We start from the raw sequence: 24546 nt of genomic DNA on the forward strand, positions 1-24546 counted from the left end.
ATTCTGTCACAGTGGCACAGATCCTATCCCCCCCATTGTAAGCAGCAGTCCTGCCCTGCTTTATGGCTGAGATTCTAGCTATCTGTATAACAGAGCATTCTGTCACAGTGGCACAGATCCTATCTGATCCCCCCATTGTAAGCAGCAGTCCTGCCCTGCTTTATGGCTGAGATTCTAGCTATCTGTATAACAGAGCATTCTGTCACAGTGGCACAGATCCTATCTGATCCCCCCATTGTAAGCAGCAGTCCTGCCCTGCTTTATGGCTGAGATTCTAGCTATCTGTATAACAGAGCATTCTGTCACAGTGGCACAGATCCTATCTGATCCCCCCCATTGTAAGCAGCAGTCCTGCCCTGCTTTATGGCTGAGATTCTAGCTATCTGTATAACAGAGCATTCTGTCACAGTGGCACAGATCCTATCTGATCCCCCCCATTGTAAGCAGCAGTCCTGCCCTGCTTTATGGCTGAGATTCTAGCTATCTGTATAACACAGGGATCCCCAACCTCGTGAGCGACAGTCAAATGTAAAAAGACTTGGAGAGCAACACAAGCACCATAAAAGTTCATGGAGGAGCCAAATAAGGGCTGTGATTGGCTATTAGGGGCCTCTATGCACCCTATCAGCTTACAGGGGCTTTATTTGGTAGGAAATCTTGTTTTTATTCAACCAAAACTTGCCCCCAAGTCAAGAATTCAAAAATAACTCCCTGGTTTGGGGGCACTGAGAGCAACACCCAAGGGGTTGGGGAGCAACATGTTGCCCCTGAGCCACTGGTTGGGGATCACTGGTATAACAGATCATTCTGTCACAGTGGCACAGATCCTAATTAATTAATATAATACATTATTGTTCCTTGTCACTGTACATACATTTCCGCATTATTCACTTGAGGTATGTAGGGTCCATATGCCTTTTAACCGGTTGAGTAGGAACAATCTTGGAATGAACTCCAATTATGCCCCGCTGGGCTGTACATTTGCCTTTCAATAGGACAACAGGAGCCGTTTCCTCTTCTGAATGACTTTATTGGGAGTTACAGCAGTATCTTAGCCTCTTTTAACAGAAGCCTAGAAGTTAAACTGACGGAGCGTGAAAGCCCGGACCCTGCCTTCCCCACCTGTAGGTCTGTCAGTGACCCCTGACCCAGTACACCTGCTTTTCCAGAATTAATCCCCGGTAGCCTGCAGCTCTATAATGAATAGAGGGTTAGCTGGCCTGGTATCCTGCTGGGCGCCCCTATGTAGCGCGCTTGCTTACTGGGAAGTCTCTTTTACTGGGTTTTGGGTACTTTTTTTCCCCTAATTTTAAGTTGTAAGCTCTGTTGCCCACACAGTGATATCTATCATTTATATCATATATACATATATATATATCACAAAGGCTATGATTATGTTTACAAGAACAGGAATACAGATCAATTGCAAGCTCTTTGGAGCAGAACCTTATTTTTATCATTAAATATTAATATATATATATAATTTTTCTCCTTTTTTCACCTGCAACCCTTCAGTGGTTGCTGAAATATGACTTCTAACATCCCCACCTATTTTTGAGTGGCTGCCTTACATTTCAAGTCCTTCTAGCTCTCAGGCCAGCTGAAAGAATTGAACTGTTGTAGTAGTGTAAGAGCAGAGACCCTCCTACAAGGACCTTGCCATGTAATTGTATAGGGGAGCCCCTGCACAAAGGTGCCTGCAGCCTTGTGGTTTGATAAGAGACCCTCCCCCGAGGAGCTTGCCATGTAATTGTATAGGGGGAGCCCCTGCACAAAGGTGCCTGCAGCCTTGTGGTTTGATAAGAGACCCTCCCCCGAGGAGCTTGCCATGTAATTGTATAGGGGGAGCCCCTGCACAAAGGTGCCTGCAGCCTTGTGGTTTGATAAGAGACCCTCCCCCGAGGAGCTTGCCATGTAATTGTATAGGGGGAGCCCCTGCACAAAGGTGCCTGCAGCCTTGTGGTTTGATAAGAGACCCTCCCCCGAGGAGCTTGCCATGTAATTGTATAGGGGGAGCCCCTGCACAAAGGTGCCTGCAGCCTTGTGGTTTGATAAGAGACCCTCCCCCGAGGAGCTTGCCATGTAATTGTATAGGGGGAGCCCCTGCACAAAGGTGCCTGCAGCCTTGTGGTTTGATAAGAGACCCTCCCCCGAGGAGCTTGCCATGTAATTGTATAGGGGGAGCCCCTGCACAAAGGTGCCTGCAGCCTTGTGGTTTGATAAGAGACCCTCCCCCGAGGAGCTTGCCATGTAATTGTATAGGGGGAGCCCCTGCACAAAGGTGCCTGCAGCCTTGTGGTTTGATAAGAGACCCTCCCCCGAGGAGCTTACCATATAATTGTATAGGGGGAGCCCCTGCACAAAGGTGCCTGCAGCCTTGTGATTTGATAAGAGACCCTCCCCCGAGGAGCTTGCCATATGTTTGTAGATAAGAATAAAGTACCCCCTCTAGTTATATACTTGCAGACCTGCCCCAAGGGGCTTTCCATATAGTTATATAAGAGGAGACTAGCCCATAAGGTCCTTCCATCTAGTCGTATTGGAAGACCCACCCCCAAGGAGCTGGCCATTGAGTTGTCAACTAGCACCTTGGTGCTAGTTGAAAGGAACTTAGTATGAAAAGCTGATTGCCATGTTGCGTCATCCTGGAATTCCAAGGAAAAGCGCTCTATCCCTTTCTGCACTCTGGTTCTGACTAGAATGATATTTTATTTCATTATGGGGAAACAGAAAGGAGCAGTTGCTGGGTACGTGTGTATATCCACTGAACTGTACATTAGCCGTATCTGATTCCTGTGGGCACTTGGCCAGTTCCACCAATGGGAAAGCACCCAACTTCCTGCTTAAATGAATACAGACACTAACCAGTCTGATAGGGCGACTACTGGGGTTGGTTTGGCAGGGGGTTACTATTGCCCTTCTTCCTTGAATACACTGAGGGTGGGCTAGGTAACATTCATGAAACAGGACCAGTGTTGCTAAGGTCAGCAGGACCCTGGCAACCAGATAGCAGCATAAATGCCAGACTGGAAAGGTACATTACACAATTAAACAAAAAGAAAATTGCAAATCCTGTGCTAAGCCATTATCTGCTCCCCGTGTAGGCGCTATCCGATCAGACTCCCAGACTGTGGTTGGACGCGTAGGAGAGAGCACGGTGTTGGGGTGCAGCCTCCTCCACCAGGACGCGGGGCGCCCTCCTCTCTATGTCATCGAGTGGGTGCGCTTTGGATTTATGCTCCCTATCTTTATCAAGTTTGGACTCTACTCTCCCCGCGTGGATCCCCAGTATCTAGGTAAGTGCACGGTTCTTAGTTGCCCTTTATCTCCCACTCTACCCATGTAAAGCTCTGATTGGCTGGAGATTCTGTACGCATAGGCGCCCCAGCCAATCAGGGTGCTGGCATGGCTTTGCAATGTTTCCAGTGGTTATCAAGGGATGCTGGGAGTTTGAGCTGGGAATCCCATGGTCGCTTGCTCTGTATAGGCACGGCGGGACCAGCAGGAAGCAGAAATCCCAGTCTGTCACCATAGCTCGTGTATAGGATTACGGAGTCAAACACCAGTCCCTTGTGAGCCACCTGCTCTAATGAAGCAGCGGGATTTGCTGAGAGAGGAATGCAGGAGCTTTAGTAAATACACACTGGGGGGGGGGGAAGGGGGGGGGCTCGGGTCAGCGCCACTAATGACAGGCTGAGGTGTGTTCACTGCACTGAAAGCTTCTCAAATCTTTGTTTGGCCACACTAAAAGGCATGTTTGCTCTTACATTAACTATAAACGTGCTGCAGAATGGCTGTGTCTGAGCAGCGTTGCAATTGGTCACTTCTTAGGCTGACAGTACACAGGGCTGAGAGAAACTCGAGAGTATCAGAGCCGGTATCTGCCACGTCTGCCGGCACCAGGCTGACACTAAAGGTGGCCATACACGGGCCGATTCTAGCTGCTGATATGGGTCCCTTAGACAGATTCGGCAGCTAATCGGCCCGCGTATGGGCACTACCGATCGGCCTGCCCGACCGATATCTGGCCTGAAATCGGGCAGGTTAGAAAATCTAGTCGGATCGGGGACTGCATTTGCTCGTTGATGCGGTCCCCGGACCGGCTTTGCCTATACCCGTCGTTATAATTCGATCATTTGGCCCCAGGGCCAATCGAATTAGCCTAAATTCCCCCGATATTGCCCACCCGTAGGTGGGGGTTATTGGGAGAAGATCCGCTCGCTTGGTGACATCGCCAAGTGAGCGGATCTTAAGGTGTATGGGCACCTTAAGGGTTCCAGGCAGGGTAGGAGGCTGACGCTAATGGAAAAGCTGATTCTCGGCCTCCATTTTGCCACAGCCCAAGAATCCGCCCTGTGTGGCTTTAGCTTTATCCTTTGGAAAGGGGAAAACTCATTCAAAAAAAATGTCGGTAAATAAAAAGTAAAATGCGATCTGATAGCTACGGTCCATGACCCCCACCAGCAAAGAGAGCAGGCTGATTGTGAGATTAGATTTCTATTAGGGTCAGTGACCCTAGCAACCATATATCACCGGAGGTCCAGCCAGCAGGGTGAAGCCCAATGTCATATGATCTCACAATGGCAGGGGGGGAAATTCCCCTGTCCCCACAGTGGTTGGTAACTCTGTGTGAAGGGAGCCCATTTCTCAAAATGACCCCCCTAGGCCACAGTCGTCTGCATCCTGGATTGCTATGGAAATGAATGAGGGGACTATTATAACATTCGTTTTCTGTATATTTGTATTTATACATATGGGTAGGAGGTGCCATAGTGTTTCCCTTAGACAGTACAGTATGGGGGTACAGCTTATTGTGTGCCCAGAACATTCCTTCTCTGTATATTTGTATTTATACATATGGGTAGGGGGTGCCATAGTGTTTCCCTTAGACAGTACAGTATGGGGGTACAGCTTATTGTGTGCCCAGAACATTCCTTCTCTGTATATTTGTATTTATACATATGGGTAGGAGGTGCCATAGTGTTTCCCTTAGACAGTACAGTATGGGGGTACAGCTTATTGTGTGCCCAGAACATTCCTTCTCTGTATATTTGTATTTATACATATGGGTAGGGGGTGCCATAGTGTTTCCATTAGACAGTACAGTATGGGGGTACAGCTTATTGTGTGCCCAGAACATTCCTTCTCTGTGTATTTGTATTTATACATATGGGTAGGGGGTGCCATAGTGTTTCCCTTAGACAGTACAGTATGGGGGTACAGCTTATTGTGTGCCCAGAACATTCCTTCTCTGTGTATTTGTATTTATACATATGGGTAGGGGGTGCCATAGTGTTTCCCTTAGACAGTACAGTATGGGGGTACAGCTTATTGTGTGCCCAGAACATTCCTTCTCTGTATATTTGTATTTATACATATGGGTAGGGGGTGCCATGGTGTTTCCCTTAGACAGTACAGTATGGGGGTACAGCTTATTGTGTGCCCAGAACATTCCTTCTCTGTATATTTGTATTTATACATATGGGCAGAGCTGGGAAGCACTAATGACTGGCACTGGATGGCAGAGGAGGATGGGAATAATAGTTGGGCAATGTCTGGCCTGACTTGCTCTTTACAGAGGAGCTATTTACTCGCCCTGGGGTAGCTTGGTGTATCGGGTTCCCCCCTAACCCGAGAGCCTGTGTAACCAACTGTTCCGCTGAGTGGTGTCAGTTTCTCGTCAATCTATAATGAGCAGACAGGTGAGGAGCAGAGAAGGGCAATTGTCTTGGTTCCTTTCATTGGGTTCCTTACAAGCCCACACAAAGGATGGGATTCTCCCTGTATAAGTACAGAGCAGGTAGTAACGTTGTCACCAGTACGTGCAATGTGCTTTTATATAAGGTAGTTACACACAGGTGGTCATTGGCTGCTGACTTGGCCCCTTATTGACCCAAGTGTGGGGCCCAAATGATCAGGCCTGGGTTTGTGGGATGGGCCATATATAGTGCTGGGGTCTGGGGGGGGTCCTTTCCGGAAGGGGCCCAGTCACTGTCTCAGGCACCGTCTGCCCTTCTAAGTCCAAGATCAACTTTTTATTTTGTCTGTCGGACCATGTTACTGTATTGTGAGCACCGGAGGGCATTAGGCTCGCGGGATTCTGACTGGGTCTTTTATACCCATAATCTGGGTCTAAATAGAAACATATTGTAGATGGTCGGACAGAACAGAGACAGGGATTAAACAGTTAATCCCGGGTCATTGTGTTTCTTAGTGGGTGTGCCATTGGCCTGTAATTCTCCCCATCCTATCAGAATCTGCCCTCTGTCTGCTCCGTGGCATCTGCATACATATACTAATAATAATACAGATATAATGTACCCCCTACTGTAAATGATAAGGATATTAGCAGTCACTGAGGGGTTCTGTGCCCATATAAAGGCACAAGGCTGCAGGCTGAGTTATACAGGGAACTCTGAGTATCACTCATGTATTATAAGGGATAATGTACCCCCTACTGTAAATGATAAGGATATTAGCAGTCACTGAGGGGTTCTGTGCCCATATAAAGGCACAAGGCTGCAGGCTGAGTTATACAGGGAATTCTGAGTATCACTCATGTATTATAAGGGATAATGTACCCCCTACTGTAAATGATAAGGATATTAGCAGTCACTGAGGGGTTCTGTGCCCATATAAAGGCACAAGGCTGCAGGCTGAGTTATACAGGGAACTCTGGGTATCACTCATGTATTATAAGGGATAATGTACCCCCTACTGTAAATGATAAGGATATTAGCAGTCACTGAGGGGTTCTGTGCCCATATAAAGGCACAAGGCTGCAGGCTGAGTTATACAGGGAACTCTGAGTATCACTCATGTATTATAAGGGATAATGTACCCCCTACTGTAAATGATAAGGATATTAGCAGTCACTGAGGGGTTCTGTGCCCATATAAAGGCACAAGGCTGCAGGCTGAGTTATACAGGGAACTCTGAGTATCACTCATGTATTATAAGGGATAGTGTACCCCCTACTGTAAATGATAAGGATATTAGAAGACACTGAGGACAGCACTATGCTGTTACTCTAATATATATAATATTACAGTTGAACAGTTGACAATCCAAGCCAACTTTTTCCCTCTTTTATTTGAAACCAAACCATGCTTGCCAGTGAGTACTAGCGGTGCCGGACTCCCCCCGTGCGTATGGGTTCCATAATGAAATCATTGTGGGCACCACAAGCCATACACCACGTGGAGTACAAGCTGCAAGTAGTCAGTAATTGCTAAGAAGTCTAATTAGTGGGGAGTACACTGTGTGAACTTCACGCTTGAGTAGCTCCTATGGATCAGCCTACAGTCAGTAGAGAAATGTCTGGGGCAGTGCCAGGGATGGGGATATCTCTCCCTCACTGATGCTCCTACCACCCCAGGGGTAATTACAGGGGGGGGCAGAAATGAAAGGGATCTTTCCAGCCACGCCAGGAGAGAATGTAGAGTTCTATTCTGTGGGACAGGGGGTATTGTCTATGGAAGGAGGTCTCCTCAACACAAAGGGTCCTATTCTTTTTCCCACCAAGGGAGGGGGGCCCCAAACTGTCAGCAATAAATCCAACGGTCGGCTACTAACCAGGTTCCCGCAGGGGTCTCTGGGGCAGGGATAGCATGGGCTCAGGGGAGAGCAGAGTAAACTTATGAACTGTACAGAAATGCCGCTTATCTCACGTGTGTGTACTTTCTGCTGATTATTGTGTTTGGATACGGAGATTTCATATTCCCATGTAAAGGGGAAGTAAACCAACTACCAAGGGCTCATTTACTAACTCCCTGGGTGTCAGTGGTAGAGCCCTAAGGGGTTAAACAATATCTCCATATAGGAATAATAGCAATTACGGCATATTGGAACAGAAACTCCCCATAGGAATAGTTAGTATAGGGCACACATGAAAGGAATGCCTCTCCCTCACATCAAACGGCTCCCCTCCCCCGCTCCTCTTTGTACCCTGATTAATAAAGGAGTTGCATTGTCCCACAGCGAGGTGTAATTGCATATACAGGGATATATATATTATATGTGTGTGTATGTGTAGTCAGGGCTTTTTAAAGGCATTTTGGAAACATTCTTTCAGTGTCTCCCCCCCCCCCCCCAGTTCCATGGTTACTTCCCAGCAGGTGTATCAGTGTATATACCAGGGCCTGTATAACAAAATGGCAGCCTCAGTGGGTGGGGCCAGTTTACATAAGAAACATGGAGGACACCATGAGGGAGTAATAATGTGGGAAAGACATGGAGCCGCGTCTGTGGGGTTCAGCCCACCCGGAGTGACGACTGCTGACTAGGGGCGTATGTAGTGGAAGCCCGGTTGGGTAAATATGGCAGCCATCAACCTCATTGTGCAACTGCATTCAGCCACCTGGTATGGGGGAACCTGTAACTGCCAGTTCCCCTATAAAAAATATATTCCCCAACAATTAGTTCCCCCAGAAAAATCCATGTCTGCCTCCATTAAAGTACACTAATATGATTATATTTCAGAGACTGAAGCCATGCCAAATATAACAACCCAACAGCAGAGAGGGAGGCCTTATCTCTACCATTTGGCTCTCTTTCCCTCATCATTTTGATTACCCAGTGCCAAAGTGCTGCTTTATTTGTATTACAGCTTTAATTTCCCACACCCTAACTGGTCTTTTATTATATAGCTCCATATAAACTGAGCCTGGCCTGGAGAAAAAGTAGTTTTTATGAGGTGTTCCTTATATCTAGGTGAGTTTTGCCCTCACTGATTCAGTGATACCATGTGACACACACAGAATGATGGGTAAGTGGGAGGGGCCTGTAACAAGTAGTTTATATGAGGGGTTCCCCATATCTAGGGGGGTTTTGCCCTCACTGATTCAGTGATACCATGTGACACACACACACAGAATGATGGGTAAGTGGGAGGGGCCTGTAACAAGTAGTTTATATGAGGGGTTCCCCATATCTAGGTGGGTTTTGCCCTCACTGATTCAGTGATACCATGTGACACACACACAGAATGATGGGTAAGTGGGAGGGGCCTGTAACAAGTAGTTTATATGAGGGGTTCCCCATATCTAGGTGGGTTTTGCCCTCACTGATTCAGTGATACCATGTGACACACACAGAATGATGGGTAAGTGGGAGGGGCCTGTAACAAGTAGTTTATATGAGGGGTTCCCCATATCTAGGTGGGTTTTGCCCTCACTGATTCAGTGATACCATGTGACACACACACACAGAATGATGGGTAAGTGGGAGGGGCCTGTAACAAGTAGTTTATATGAGGGGTTCCCCATATCTAGGTGGGTTTTGCCCTCACTGATTCAGTGATACCATGTGACACACACACAGAATGATGGGTAAGTGGGAGGGGCCTGTAACAAGTAGTTTATATGAGGGGTTCCCCATATCTAGGTGGGTTTTGCCCTCACTGATTCAGTGATACCATGTGACATACACACAGAATGATGGGTAAGTGGGAGGGGCCTGTAACAAGTAGTTTATATGAGGGGTTCCCCATATCTAGGTGGGTTTTGCCCTCACTGATTCAGTGATACCATGTGACACACACACACAGAATGATGGGTAAGTGGGAGGGGCCTGTAACAAGTAGTTTATATGAGGGGTTCCCCATATCTAGGTGGGTTTTGCCCTCACTGATTCAGTGATACCATGTGACACACACACAGAATGATGGGTAAGTGGGAGGGGCCTGTAACAAGTGGTTTATATGAGGGGTTCCCCATATCTAGGTGGGTTTTGCCCTCACTGATTCAGTGATACCATGTGACACACACACAGACTGATGGGTAATTGAGTTCATAATATTGATTTGTTCAGGCCACATATGAGTGATGAAGTAAATATCAAAGGTTAAACAACACCCCTTGGCACATGATGCTGCTAGAAATGATTAACTAAAGGGGAAGCTGGGTAAGTTGGAGGCTGAAGAGCGCATTGGCCCCATGACCAGCAGGGCTCATTCGCTAACATATTGGCTACATAGCAGTCACCCAAAGGGACCAATCAGCAATAAGTGGTGAGCAGTCTACTGCAAATTAGAAAATGGTAGCAACCCACTTATTGTACAGCGCTGCGGAATATGTTGGCGCTTTATAAATAAATGTTAATAATAATAATGGTAACCATCTGATTGGTTGCTATGGATAAACGCAAATCTTTGCCGAATCCCGAACCAAATCCTGGATTTAGTGCATCCCTACTTTTTTTTACTTTAATAATGGCTCCCCAACTTTTCTGAAGGTACATACAGAGTGTTGGGGTTTCCGCTGTTCCCTCCATGGCCGATTGTGCCCCACCCTGTTTATATTCTCCGCCCCCTTTCCATGCAGTATCAAACTGCGCTCCCCCTAGCAACAAGCTTGTTTATTTTCAATCCCAGAGAAGAAAAGACAAGCCGTTGGCCGTCCATGTGACCAGCGGAGCATCTCCCAGCCTGGGCGTCTATTGGACAAACGGGCAGATTGAGGCGAGCGTTCCCTGGCCCGAGCTTGGCATTGTGCGAATGCTGGGATTTAAATTTCATCGCCATAGTTACCAGGTGGAACAGAGGGGGGGTCAGATTAGTGTAGTTGTGTGGGGCTGAGCCGGTGGAAAGAAGGGTTGGGGGGGGGGGGCTAGGGAGTTGGAAGATGGGACACAGGAGCATTTTACAAAGTCACAAATCAGTGAGCGGCATGGCATTGTGCGTATTCACTGGAGTAAGAAAATGGAAGCCGCTGAGCGTGATATTAGTGAGCACAAACAAGCAACGGGGTTTACACAAGCACAGGCTCCTACTATTACCTCTATGGACCCCCCTTGGCCTACAGCTACTCTCTAATAAGCCCCAGTAGATTGCAAGCTCCTACATAGCCTTGGGAAAGGAAGTGCCATTGATACTTCTAGATTGCAAGCTCTTTTGATGACAAGTATCTACTCTTGGTCCATACAAGCATTGGGATAATGTTCCCCCAGTCTCAGCGGGGGGATTCAGAAAGTGCTTCATCTGTAGGTTGTCCGGCTGTGTAATTAGCGCCTCTATGGGTGCAACAACTGCCCCTCGGTGGTTCCATGTGGGCTACTTACGCTCTGGTTACTCTGGCCCTTACGCTGTGTTTGCCCAAGCCAATGTGTTGCTGGCTTAGTAACTTGGCCACTGGAATCATTGCTTTGGCCAGTGAGGAGGATGATGGGAAGGAGTTATGTTTATACGGCGCAGAACCAGGGAGACAGAGATTCATTAAAAACTAATAGTGGCTTTTCTCCTGCCCGCTGTGCCTCAGTACAGTGTGTTCCACCCCGGCGGCGTCTCCTCCAGGCCAGCCTTTATGGCCTCCAATAAATACTCCTCCTTTGTTAGACCACTATAAAAAGAATAAGAGATTTAACTATGTCAATAGCCAAAGCCATAAAATTCCCAAGGAGGACACAATGTCCTTCGCTTCCCCCTCCTAACACCCTCCCCGGAGAGGCCTTCTCCTGCATTATACCCAGATAATAAGCAGGTTGGCTCTCGCTTTACTCCAATAAATGCTTAGCAGGACTTTGGATATTTATTTGGAGCTGCCATGGTGCTTGCTGAAACAAACTCCTGGTTGCTCTGGGCAGGGAGCTTAGCAACCAGTGCTTTGTGCATAGGTCCCAGCAGAATTCCAAGAGAGGCAAGAAGTATTATCCAGCATAGGAAGTGTCTGGCAGGTAGGAAGGAAGGCCACCATGTCCAGAGGCATGCCATGGGCAATGGTAGGGGGGTCCTTATAGAGGGGGCCATTTGTTAGCCTATAGAATGAGTTTATGCCCCTTTGCAGGGTGGGTCTCTGCGGGTGCTCTGGTTATGCACCAACCTGCTGATTGTTAGTAACAATAACACGGTGCCAGGGCAGGTCGCGCCATGTTTGCCTTTGTTCGGTGCCTGTTGGGCGCATCACCCTGCTACACAGGCTGCCCTTAACCCTTTACTTTCCACTCTCGGCTGTTAAAGAGTTAATGAGGGCTTGGCCATGAGCGGCCCAGATTCCTTCCAAGCGTCTTTTGAAAGTTTGAATAACGCCAGTTTCTTTTGATCCCTCCCTTTCATCTTTTCATGCCCTCCCCGTTCTTCCAACCTCATCAATCCTATTTATCTCTCAATTGTCCTTTCCCCCCCCCCCCCTCCCTCCTCTGGGGGCCCAAACTGCTTTGCTGCCCTCCTCCTCTTCCTTCCCTGCCTTTATTATGATATTCCGCCTGTAATTGCCAGTAACTTTCCCCTGCAATAAAGAAATCACTGGTAGAGAAAGAGCTGGTGTGGGGGGAACTAGACTAGTACTAGTCACTAGAATAGTAGTGGATATGTGGTATCGCCTTCTAGCACAGCTGGTAAAAGCAAATCAAGACCGAGCATAGGGCAGCTCTGTAGGACCCAAGCCCATACATATGCCCCACACAGGGCGCATTCTCCACCACACCGAATTCTAGTTCCGACATCCTCTATACAACCGCTGGCAAGTCTGTAATGGGGGGTCCCCTAGAATCGACATGGGGGGGAAACGTTTATTCAGTTCCCCCGGCCACCGTTTTCTTTTCACGGAATATCATTGTTTATTGGGCGGACACCAGCCAATGAGATCTACCCTCCCTTATTTTCCCAGAAGGCACCTCTTTGTGATGCTTTAACTGCTTGTTGCTAGGCAGTTCGTGTGTTGCTGAGACAACAGAAATTTTACTTTCGGGGGGAAAAAAAAAGGAGGAAATCATGAATGAAAGGATTAGGGGCTAAAAGTTGCCTGTATGATACAGAGTTTGGGCGCATGGTTTAGGGGTGGGATTTCAAACATCGCCCCCCCATCTTATGAAGGAAGGCAGCTGCCAGGATCCATAATCCACACTGCAGAACGGCTTATGGGAGTTGCAGTTCTTGACAGCTGCTAGGGAATTCTGGGAGTTTACACACTTCTAGATAACTTAGAGTTTATATAAAGTACCCCCAATTGTAAAATATAAGGACATTATAAGTCACTGAGGGGTTCCATGGCCATATAAAGGTTATTTGTGGCTCCTGTATATTATATAGTGAATAAAGTACCCCCTATTGTAACATATAGGGATATTATAAGTCACAGAGGGGTTCCATGGCCATATAAAGGTTATTTGTGGCTCTTGTATATTATATAGTGAATAAAGTACCCCCTATTGTAACATATAGGGATATTATAAGGCACAGAGGGGTTCCATGGCCATATAAAGGTTATTTGTGGCTCCTGTATATTATATAGTGAATAAAGTACCCCCTATTGTAACATATAGGGATATTATAAGGCACAGAGGGGTTCCATGGCCATATAAAGGGTATTTGTGGCTCCTGTATATTATATAGTGAATAAAGTACCCCCTATTGTAACATATAGGGATATTATAAGGCACAGAGGGGTTCCATGGCCATATAAAGGTTATTTGTGGCTCCTGTATATTATATAGTGAATAAAGTACCCCCTATTGTAACATATAGGGATATTATAAGGCACAGAGGGGTTCCATGGCCATATAAAGGGTATTTGTGGCTCCTGTATATTATATAGTGAATAAAGTACCCCCTATTGTAACATATAGGGATATTATAAGTCACAGAGGGGTTCCATGGCCATATAAAGGGTATTTGTGGCTCCTGTATATTATATAGTGAATAAAGTACCCCCTATTGTAACATATAGGGATATTATAAGGCACAGAGGGGTTCCATGGCCATATAAAGGTTATTTGTGGCTCTTGCCACAAATAAAGGTCATGGAACTTCTTATGACTTCTAGTAATATTATATTTTACAACAAGTTGTACTTGATTTATTATAATACACAAGTTTAAGTGGGTCATATAACAGAAATAACATCACTAAGTGCCAATTATAACTGATGACATCACTAAGCACTGTTTATAGGGATATAATTTACATCATATGCATAACTCCTCTGTATTATATTACTATATATACCACAGATAACTGAGTCATGGCTGGTGGCCAACCATACTGTTCTATTTCACAGAATTACAGAATAAAGCTAGGTATACATGGGAGTGAGGCCACCAAGTGAAAGGATTTTTGCCTAATTTGGGGCTGGCCTAGACTGGGCTGATCTAATTGTTTGGCCCCAGGCCAATAATCAGGTCGTGCTGCAGCTGAGGACCACACATAGGAGGGTGATTTTTATGTTTGGGAAAGCTAATTAAATGCATTATATTCACAAATGCCTTTATACTATCCCAAGCATGGAAATACATGTATTATACCCCAGAACCCACAGCAGGATAAATACAGCGCCAATTCCATGTATAATACCCCAGAACCCACAGCAGGATAAATACAGTGCCAATTCCATGTATAATACCCCAGAACCCACAGCAGGATAAATACAGTCGCCAATTCCATGTATAATACCCCAGAACCCACAGCAGGATAAATACAGCGCCAATTCCATGTATAATACCCCAGAACCCACAGCAGGATAAATACAGTGCCAATTCCATGTATAATACCCAGAACCCACAGCAGGATAAATACAGTGCCAATTCCATGTATAATACCCCAGAACCCACAGCAGGATAAATACAGTGCCAATTCCATGTATAATACCCCAGAACCCACAGCAGGATAAATACAGTGCCAATTCCATGTATAATTACCCCAGAACCCACAGCAGGATAAATACAGTGCCAATTCCATGTATAATACCCCAGAACCCACAGCAGGATAAATACAGTGCCAATTCCATGTATAATACCCCAGAACCCACAGCAGGATAAATACAGCGCCAATTCCATGTATAATACCCCAGAACCCACAGCAGGATAAATACAGTGCCAATTCCATGTATAATACCCCAGAACCCACAGCGGGATAAATACAGTGCCAATTCCATGTATAATACCCCAGAACCCACAGCGGGATAAATACAGTGACAATTCCATGTATAATACCCCAGAACCCACAGCGGGATAAATACAGCGCCAATTCCATGTATAATACCCCAGAACCCACAGCGGGATAAATACAGAGCCAATTCCATGTATAATACCCAGAACCCACAGCAGGATAAATACAGCGCCAATTCCATGTATTATACCCAGAACCCACAGCAGGATAAATACAGCGCCAATTCCATGTATAATACCCCAGAACCCACAGCAGGATAAATACAGTGCCAATTCCATGTATAATACCCCAGAACCCACAGCAGGATAAATACAGTGCCAATTCCATGTATAATACCCCAGAACCCACAGCGGGATAAATACAGTGCCAATTCCATGTATAATACCCCAGAACCCACAGCGGGATAAATACAGTGCCAATTCCATGTATAATACCCCAGAACCCACAGCAGGATAAATACAGTGCCAATTCCATGTATAATACCCCAGAACCCACAGCAGGATAAATACAGTGCCAATTCCATGTATAATACCCCAGAACCCACAGCAGGATAAATACAGTGCCAATTCCATGTATAATACCCCAGAACCCACAGCAGGATAAATACAGTGCCAATTCCATGTATAATACCCCAGAACCCACAGCGGGATAAATACAGTGCCAATTCCATGTATAATACCCCAGAACCCACAGCGGGATAAATACAGCGACAATTCCATGTATAATACCCCAGAACCCACAGCGGGATAAATACAGCGACAATTCCATGTATAATACCCCAGAACCCACAGCGGGATAAATACAGCGCCAATTCCATGTATAATACCCCAGAACCCACAGCGGGATAAATACAGCGCCAATTCCATGTATAATACCCCAGAACCCACAGCAGGATAAATACAGCGCCAATTCCATGTATAATACCCAGAACCCACAGCAGGATAAATACAGCGCCAATTCCATGTATAATACCCCAGAACCCACAGCGGGATAAATACAGCGCCAATTCCATGTATAATACCCCAGAACCCACAGCGGGATAAATACAGCGCCAATTCCATGTATAATACCCCAGAACCCACAGCGGGATAAATACAGCGCCAATTCCATGTATAATACCCCAGAACCCACAGCAGGATAAATACAGTGCCAATTCCATGTATAATACCCCAGAACCCACAGCAGGATAAATACAGTGCCAATTCCATGTATAATACCCCAGAACCCACAGCAGGATAAATACAGTGCCAATTCCATGTATAATACCCCAGAACCCACAGCAGGATAAATACAGTGCCAATTCCATGTATAATACCCCAGACCACACAGCAGGATAAATACAGCGCCAATTCCATGTATAATACCCCAGAACCCACAGCAGGATAAATACAGCGCCAATTCCATGTATAATACCCCAGAACCCACAGCAGGATAAATACAGTGCCAATTCCATGTATAATACCCCAGAACCCACAGCAGGATAAATACAGTGCCAATTCCATGTATAATACCCCAGAACCCACAGCAGGATAAATACAGTGCCAATTCCATGTATAATACCCCAGAACCCACAGCAGGATAAATACAGCGCCAATTCCATGTATAATACCCCAGAACCCACAGGGGATAAATACAGCGCCAATTCCATGTATAATACCCCAGAACCCACAGCAGGATAAATACAGTGCCAATTCCATGTATAATACCCCAGAACCCACAGCAGGATAAATACAGTGCCAATTCCATGTATAATACCCCAGAACCCACAGCAGGATAAATACAGCGCCAATTCCATGTATAATACCCCAGAACCCACAGGGGATAAATACAGCGCCAATTCCATGTATAATACCCCAGAACCCACAGCAGGATAAATACAGTGCCAATTCCATGTATAATACCCCAGAACCCACAGCAGGATAAATACAGTGCCAATTCCATGTATAATACCCCAGAACCCACAGCAGGTTAAATACAGCGCCAATTCCATGTATAATACCCCAGACCACACAGCAGGATAAATACAGCGCCAATTCCATGTATAATACCCCAGAACCCACAGGGGATAAATACAGTGCCAATTCCATGTATAATACCCCAGAACCCACAGCAGGATAAATACAGTGTCAATTCCATGTATAATACCCCAGAACCCACAGCAGGATAAATACAGCGCCAATTCCATGTATAATACCCCAGAACCCACAGCAGGATAAATACAGTGCCAATTCCATGTATAATACCCCAGAACCCACAGCGGGATAAATACAGTGCCAATTCCATGTATAATACCCCAGAACCCACAGCAGGATAAATACAGTGCCAATTCCATGTATAATACCCCAGAACCCACAGCAGGATAAATACAGTGCCAATTCCATGTATAATACCCCAGAACCCACAGCGGGATAAATACAGTGCCAATTCCATGTATAATACCCCAGAACCCACAGCGGGATAAATACAGTGCCAATTCCATGTATAATACCCCAGAACCCACAGGGGATAAATACAGCGCCAATTCCATGTATAATACCCCAGACCACACAGCAGGATAAATACAGCGCCAATTCCATGTATAATACCCCAGAACCCACAGGGGATAAATACAGCGCCAATTCCATGTATAATACCCCAGAACCCACAGCAGGATAAATACAGTGCCAATTCCATGTATAATACCCCAGAACCCACAGCAGGATAAATACAGTACCAATTCCATGTATAATACCCCAGAACCCACAGCAGGATAAATACAGTGCCAATTCCATGTATAATACCCCAGAACCCACAGCAGGATAAATACAGTGCCAATTCCATGTATAATACCCCAGAACCCACAGCAGGATAAATACAGTGCCAATTCCATGTATAATACCCCAGAACCCACAGCAGGATAAATACAGTGCCAATTCCATGTATAATACCCCAGAACCCACAGCAGGATAAATACAGTGCCAATTCCATGTATAATACCCCAGAACACACACATGGGCTAGGGAAGGACTTTCAGGACTCATTGGCTTTGCCCTTAAAACTGGCCAACTACCCAAAAATATTTCAAAATTTGAATATGTAACTGACAGGCACTTAAAAGGGTAACTCTCCCTTTTGGCGACTAGTAAATACCTGGACTCTGTGATGGAAGAGATGAGGCGGGGCTAATACTAGCAGAGAAACACACTGAATCTCCCTCATTGCCTGTGCTATTATCAGTCGCCTGATCCGATCAGAACAACATTAGCCAAATTTGAATTGGCTAAAAATCCAGGATTCTCAGGCAGGCGGATAAGCCTCGGAGGCTTCTACTTGAACTTCTGTGGTACCATTAACCTTTCTGCTACAGATTTCCTACTGGTGCTTCATACATCCGGGATTACTTAAAGGCACAGTATAATGTAAGGGTGATGCATTCTATAATCCCATTGGATGAGGATTGTATTAGCATGCTGCCATGTGCTCACATACGCTAAGCCTCCCCAAACCAACACTAGCATGGAGATGTTTTATACATGGAATTGGCGCTGTATTTATCCTGCTGTGGGTTCTGGGGTATTATACATGGAATTGGCACTGTATTTATCCTGCTGTGGGTTCTGGGGATATTATACATGGAATTGGCGCTGTATTTATCCTGCTGTGGGTTCTGGGGTATTATACATGGAATTGGCGCTGTATTTATCCTGCTGTGGGTTCTGGGGTATTATACATGGAATTGGCGCTGTATTTATCCTGCTGTGGGTTCTGGGTATTATACATGGAATTGGCACTGTATTTATCCTGCTGTGGGTTCTGGGGTATTATACATGGAATTGGTGCTGTATTTATCCTGCTGTGGGTTCTGGGGTATTATACATGGAATTGGTGCTGTATTTATCCTGCTGTGGGTTCTGGGGTATTATACATGGAATTGGCACTGTATTTATCCTGCTGTGGGTTCTGGGGTATTATACATGGAATTGGCACTGTATTTATCCTGCTGTGGGTTCTGGGGTATTATACATGGAATTGGCACTGTATTTATCCTGCTGTGGGTTCTGGGGTATTATACATGGAATTGGCACTGTATTTATCCTGCTGTGGGTTCTGGGGTATTATACATGGAATTGGCACTGTATTTATCCTGCTGTGGGTTCTGGGGTATTATACATGGAATTGGCACTGTATTTATCCTGCTGTGGGTTCTGGGGTATTATACATGGAATTGGCACTGTATTTATCCTGCTGTGGGTTCTGGGGTATTATACATGGAATTGGCACTGTATTTATCCTGCTGTGGGTTCTGGGGTATTATACATGGAATTGGCACTGTATTTATCCTGCTGTGGGTTCTGGGGTATTATACATGGAATTGGCACTGTATTTATCCTGCTGTGGGTTCTGGGGTATTATACATGGAATTGGCACTGTATTTATCCTGCTGTGGGTTCTGGGGTATTATACATGGAATTGGCACTGTATTTATCCTGCTGTGGGTTCTGGGGTATTATACATGGAATTGGCACTGTATTTATCCTGCTGTGGGTTCTGGGGTATTATACATGGAATTGGCACTGTATTTATCCTGCTGTGGGTTCTGGGGTATTATACATGGAATTGGCACTGTATTTATCCTGCTGTGGGTTCTGGGGTATTATACATGGAATTGGCGCTGTATTTATCCTGCTGCGGGTTCTGGGGTATTGGAATGCTGGTGTGAGTGAATAAGCCCTTGGTGCCCCCCACCCCTCCTGATGCTCCCTGTTTAGCCCCTTGCTGTGTGTATATCACGGCTCGCTCGTCAATCAGGAGGACAGTTTATAAAGCAGCCAATCTAATTGACCCATTGACCCAGAGACCTCTCTTTTCAGGGTGAAACTTCCATAGGTTTGCCCCCCCCCCCAGTCATTCGCATTCCCCAGCCTCTGGTCTCCCAGTGATAGAAGCAATCCAGCCAAATCCTCATAGAAACCCCCCCCCCCCCCCCAAGTCCTTTTAAGGTTCTCTTATCAGGGGAGATGGGCTGATGGCTCATTCCCGTGTCACCCAGGATCCTACAGAGATGCTGTTTGGGTGATAAAATCCAGATAATGGCAGTGATAAACTGCCCCATCCTCCCCCCCCTACCTGCCCCTCTGCTGTGATGCTTCCCAGGATACAGTATGAGTGCTCCTCCTTTATAGGGTTATTCACAGTTCATTTCAATTGAAAGAAATTTAAAGTGCAGTGTAGGGTCGGACTGGGCCAGCGGAACACCGGGAAAAGTTCTAGTGGGCCCCAGCTCACAGGTTGGTGGCCAAGTGGCCAATAAGCTGCTGACCCAAGCGGTATATCGCCATAAAGCTGTGATGATAGTAAGATACTGGGAGTTTGACTCCCACAACCTGGACCTATCCCCGGCCCATAATTCCCCAGGAATGGAATCCATCAGAACTCCTGCTTCTCGGGCTTTTGTCACTGTCAAAGGAGCTTTGGGATCAGCAGAACCCTGAGATTCTCCTTACATGGGAAAGGGAGTCGGCGCTTCTGGCATTTTGCAGTAAGTCGCACAAAGTCTGGATTAAGTGGCTACGGACGTTGGAATTCTGGGAAGAAATATGCGGCTGTGGGTAGTTAACCCCTGCTCTGCCGGAGCCCAGAATCCTTCTTTCAGACCGCTAACTGTTAGCTTTTTGGGTACAGTGGGTTATAATGACTGTCTGTATCTGCTTGCCCCACAGGCCGCACTCGCATCGAAGAAGGCGCCTCTCTCCATATCGACTCCCTGCGCTCCGAGGACCAGGGCTGGTACGAGTGCCGGGTCCTCTTCTTGGATCGGCACCACGGAGAAGAGGATTTTCAGAACGGGACGTGGGTCCATCTCACTGTGAACTGTAAGTTAGAGAATTCCACGTCCATTGGGGAGACATTTCCCCAAACCTTTGGGGGTCCCTAGGTGTTAGCGGACTACAACTCCCAGCATTCATGCTGAAAACTGCACCTGTAAGACCATCGCATCCAGTGGCGTAACTATAGAGGAACAGACCCTGCAGTCGTGGGGGGGCCCTTCCTCTATAGCCGCTCTATATATATATATATATATATATATATATATATACACAAACAGGGGGTTATTAAGATAATAATAGATAAATACAAATAAATAAAAGACAGTTGCAATAAGAGGATGGAGGTCCCTGCCCCGTAGAGCTTACAATCTATATGGGAGGGTAAGAGTCAAAGACACAAGAGGATGGAGGTCCCTGCCCCGTAGAGCTTACAATCTATATGGGAGGGTAAGAGTCAAAGACACAAGAGGATGGAGGTCCCTGCCCCGTAGAGCTTACAATCTATATGGGAGGGTAAGAGTCAAAGACACAAGAGGATGGAGGTCCCTGCCCCGTAGAGCTTACAATCTATATGGGAGGGTAAGAGTCAAAGGCACAAGAGGATGGAGGTCCCTGCCCCGTAGAGCTTACAATCTATATGGGAGGGTAAGAGTCAAAGACACAAGAGAATGGAGGTCCCTGCCCCGTAGAGCTTACAATCTATATGGGAGGGTAAGAGTCAAAGACACAAGAGGATGGAGGTCCCTGCCCCGTAGAGCTTACAATCTATATGGGAGGGTAAGAGTCAAAGACACTAGAGGATGGAGGTCCCTGCCCCGTAGAGCTTACAATCTATATGGGAGGGTAAGAGACAAAGGCACAAGAGGATGGAGGTCCCTGCCCCGTAGAGCTTACAATCTATATGGGAGGGTAAGAGTCAAAGACACAAGAGGATGGGGGTCCCTGCCCCGTAGAGCTTACAATCTATATGGGAGGGTAAGAGTCAAAGACACAAGAGGATGGAGGTCCCTGCCCCGTAGAGCTTACAATCTATATGGGAGGGTAAGAGACAAAGACACAAGAGGAAGGAGGTCCCTGCCCCGTAGAGCTTACAATCTATATGGGAGGGTAAGAGTCAAAGACACTAGAGGATGGAGGTCCCTGCCCCGTAGAGCTTACAATCTATATGGGAGGGTAAGAGACAAAGGCACAAGAGGATGGAGGTCCCTGCCCCGTAGAGCTTACAATCTATATGGGAGGGTAAGAGTCAAAGACACAAGAGGATGGAGGTCCCTGCCCCGTAGAGCTTACAATCTATATGGGAGGGTAAGAGACAAAGACACAAGAGGATGGAGGTCCCTGCCCCGTAGAGCTTACAATCTATATGGGAGGGTACCTTACAGACACAAGTAGGCAAATATAAGGGCTGTATATATATATATATATATATATATATATATATATATATATATATATATATGCGATAATAGGCGATAAAGGCTTTCAGGGCATGCTGGGAGTTGTAGTTTGAACACCTCTGAAGCCATTTTATGCCCAACAGGTGGCGCCCCATCCATCTGGCAGTGCCAGGGAGGGCCCCTGGGTGGGGCTGGGATACATGAGCTTTGCAGTAAGGGGAGATGTGTTTGTGGCCCCTTATGGATATAGAGGCGACAGTAACAAAGGCAGGAATGCCATCCACACCCTGACACCCAACTCTCGGCTCTTCTGTAACTTTACCTTTAATAGCACCACGCCTGCACGGCAACCGCTCTAATTGGAGAGACTGCTGTAGCTATGGGGCTGGGTGGGGGGTAAGTGCAGTAGCCCCAGCCCTGTGTGCTGGCCGGCTTGAGTACAAGGATCTGGGCTACAAACACTGGCTCCTTGTGTTCCCAGTTATTGAGCCTCGGACAGAGCCAAGTGGTGGGTTGAAGCCGCAGGGGCTGCCATACAGTTCCGTGGGTGGTACGGCCTTGATGTGGTTATCTTAATCCAGGATACAGCAGTTGGAAGAGCCCAAAGTAGGGAGGGAGGGGGAGCCGATTGTTTCATTGCACGGTCCCATCTCACTCCCAGGCTCTGGGGCTGCTGTACTGTGCTGGGAAAATCATACCTTGCTGCTGCGCTACATACTGTGTGTTTAAAGGGGAAGTAATGCCTTTGTGCATTATTGTCCTGTGGTGCTTCCTCATTGGTACAGACTGACTGCTTCCCGATTGGTGCAAAGTCATTGATGGCATTCTGAGTCTGACTGGTTTCTTATTGGAGCACATTCCTTGACTGGTGGCTCAGTCTGACTGGTTTCTAGATAGGGTTCTCTGATTGGTCGCCTACGGGTGGGTGATATTGGGCCAATTTGGTTGTTTGGCACTGGGGGAATTAGAACAGCGGGTAAAGTCACTGCATCAAGGGTCCCCGAACCGACGGAAAAATCAAACCTGCCCGATTTCAGGCCAGATGTTGGTCAGGCAGGTCTGTCATTCGTGCCCATACACAGGCAGATAAGGTCTGTCATTCGTGCCCATACACAGGCAGATAAGGTCTGTCATTCGTGCCCATACACAGGCAGATAAGGTCTGTCATTCGTGCCCATACACAGGCAGATAAAGTCTGTCATTCATGCCCATACACAGGCAGATAAGGTCTGTCATTTGTGCCCATACACAGGCAGATAAGGTCTGTCATTCGTGCCCATACACAGGCAGATAAGGTCTGTCATTCGTGCCCATACACAGGCAGATAAGGTCTGTCATTCGTGCCCATACACAGGCAGATAAGGTCTGTCATTCGTGCCCATACACAGGCAGATAAGGTCTGTCATTCGTGCCCATACACAGGCAGATAAGGTCTGTCATTCGTGCCCATACACAGGCAGATAAGGTCTGTCATTCGTGCCCATACACAGGCAGATAAGGTCTGTCATTCGTGCCCATACACAGGCAGATAAGGTCTGTCATTCGTGCCCATACACAGGCAGATAAGGTCTGTCATTCGTGCCCATACACAGGCAGATAAGGTCTGTCATTCGTGCCCATACACAGGCAGATAAGGTCTGTCATTCGTGCCCATACACAGGCAGATAAGGTCTGTCATTCGTGCCCATACACAGGCAGATAAGGTTTGTCATTCGTGCCCATACACAGACAGATAAGGTCTGTCATTCGTGCCCATACACAGGCAGATAAGGTCTGTCATTCGTGCCCATACACAGGCAGATAAGGTCTGTCATTCGTGCCCATACACAGACAGATAAGGTTTGTCATTCGTGCCCATACACAGACAGATAAGGTCTGTCATTCGTGCCCATACACAGACAGATAAGGTCTGTCATTCGTGCCCATACACAGGCAGATAAGGTCTGTCATTCGTGCCCATACACAGACATAAGGTCTGTCATTCGTGCCCATACACAGACATAAGGTCTGTCATTCGTGCCCATACACAGGCAGATAAGGTCTGTCATTCGTGCCCATACACAGGCAGATAAGGTCTGTCATTCGTGCCCATACACAGACAGATAATCTGCTGAATGGGTCTAAATGAGCAGAATCAGCAGCTAAAATTGGCCTGTGTATGGGCACCTTTAGTCTGACTGCTTTCTTATTGGTGCAAATACCTAGACAGCCTTTCAAGTCAGCATTCTGATTGGTGCAGATTCCTTAATAGGCTTCTTAGTCACTTTTTGACCATTTTCTCTTTGCTGCACATTCCTTGATTGGAGTCTGACTGCTTTCCAATTGGTGCAGATTCCTGAGTAGGGGGTCTGAGACTGCTCTCTGATTGGTTCCTTGGCATCTGATTCTCACTTCTTCCTGATTGGTGCAAGCAGCTCTTCTATTGCCTCAAGCAGTTTAGGGCATACGCGGGGTCGGACTGGGG

At 46.6% G+C, this 24546-nt stretch overlaps 1 protein-coding gene across 2 annotated transcripts in view; it reads left to right on the forward strand.

The window, feature by feature from the left end:
- igsf9 (immunoglobulin superfamily member 9) overlaps positions 1–24546 on the forward strand; it is a 53819-nt gene that overhangs the window by 7587 nt on the left and 21686 nt on the right. For both annotated transcript variants that reach the window (XM_031906799.1, NM_001097171.1), the window contains 2 exon segments: positions 3105–3296; positions 20578–20730. In XM_031906799.1, coding sequence (XP_031762659.1) covers positions 3105–3296; positions 20578–20730 — 345 coding nt within the window.

Source organism: Xenopus tropicalis, chromosome 8, assembly GCF_000004195.4.
Source record: "Xenopus tropicalis strain Nigerian chromosome 8, UCB_Xtro_10.0, whole genome shotgun sequence".
Lineage (NCBI taxonomy): Eukaryota > Metazoa > Chordata > Amphibia > Anura > Pipidae > Xenopus > Xenopus tropicalis.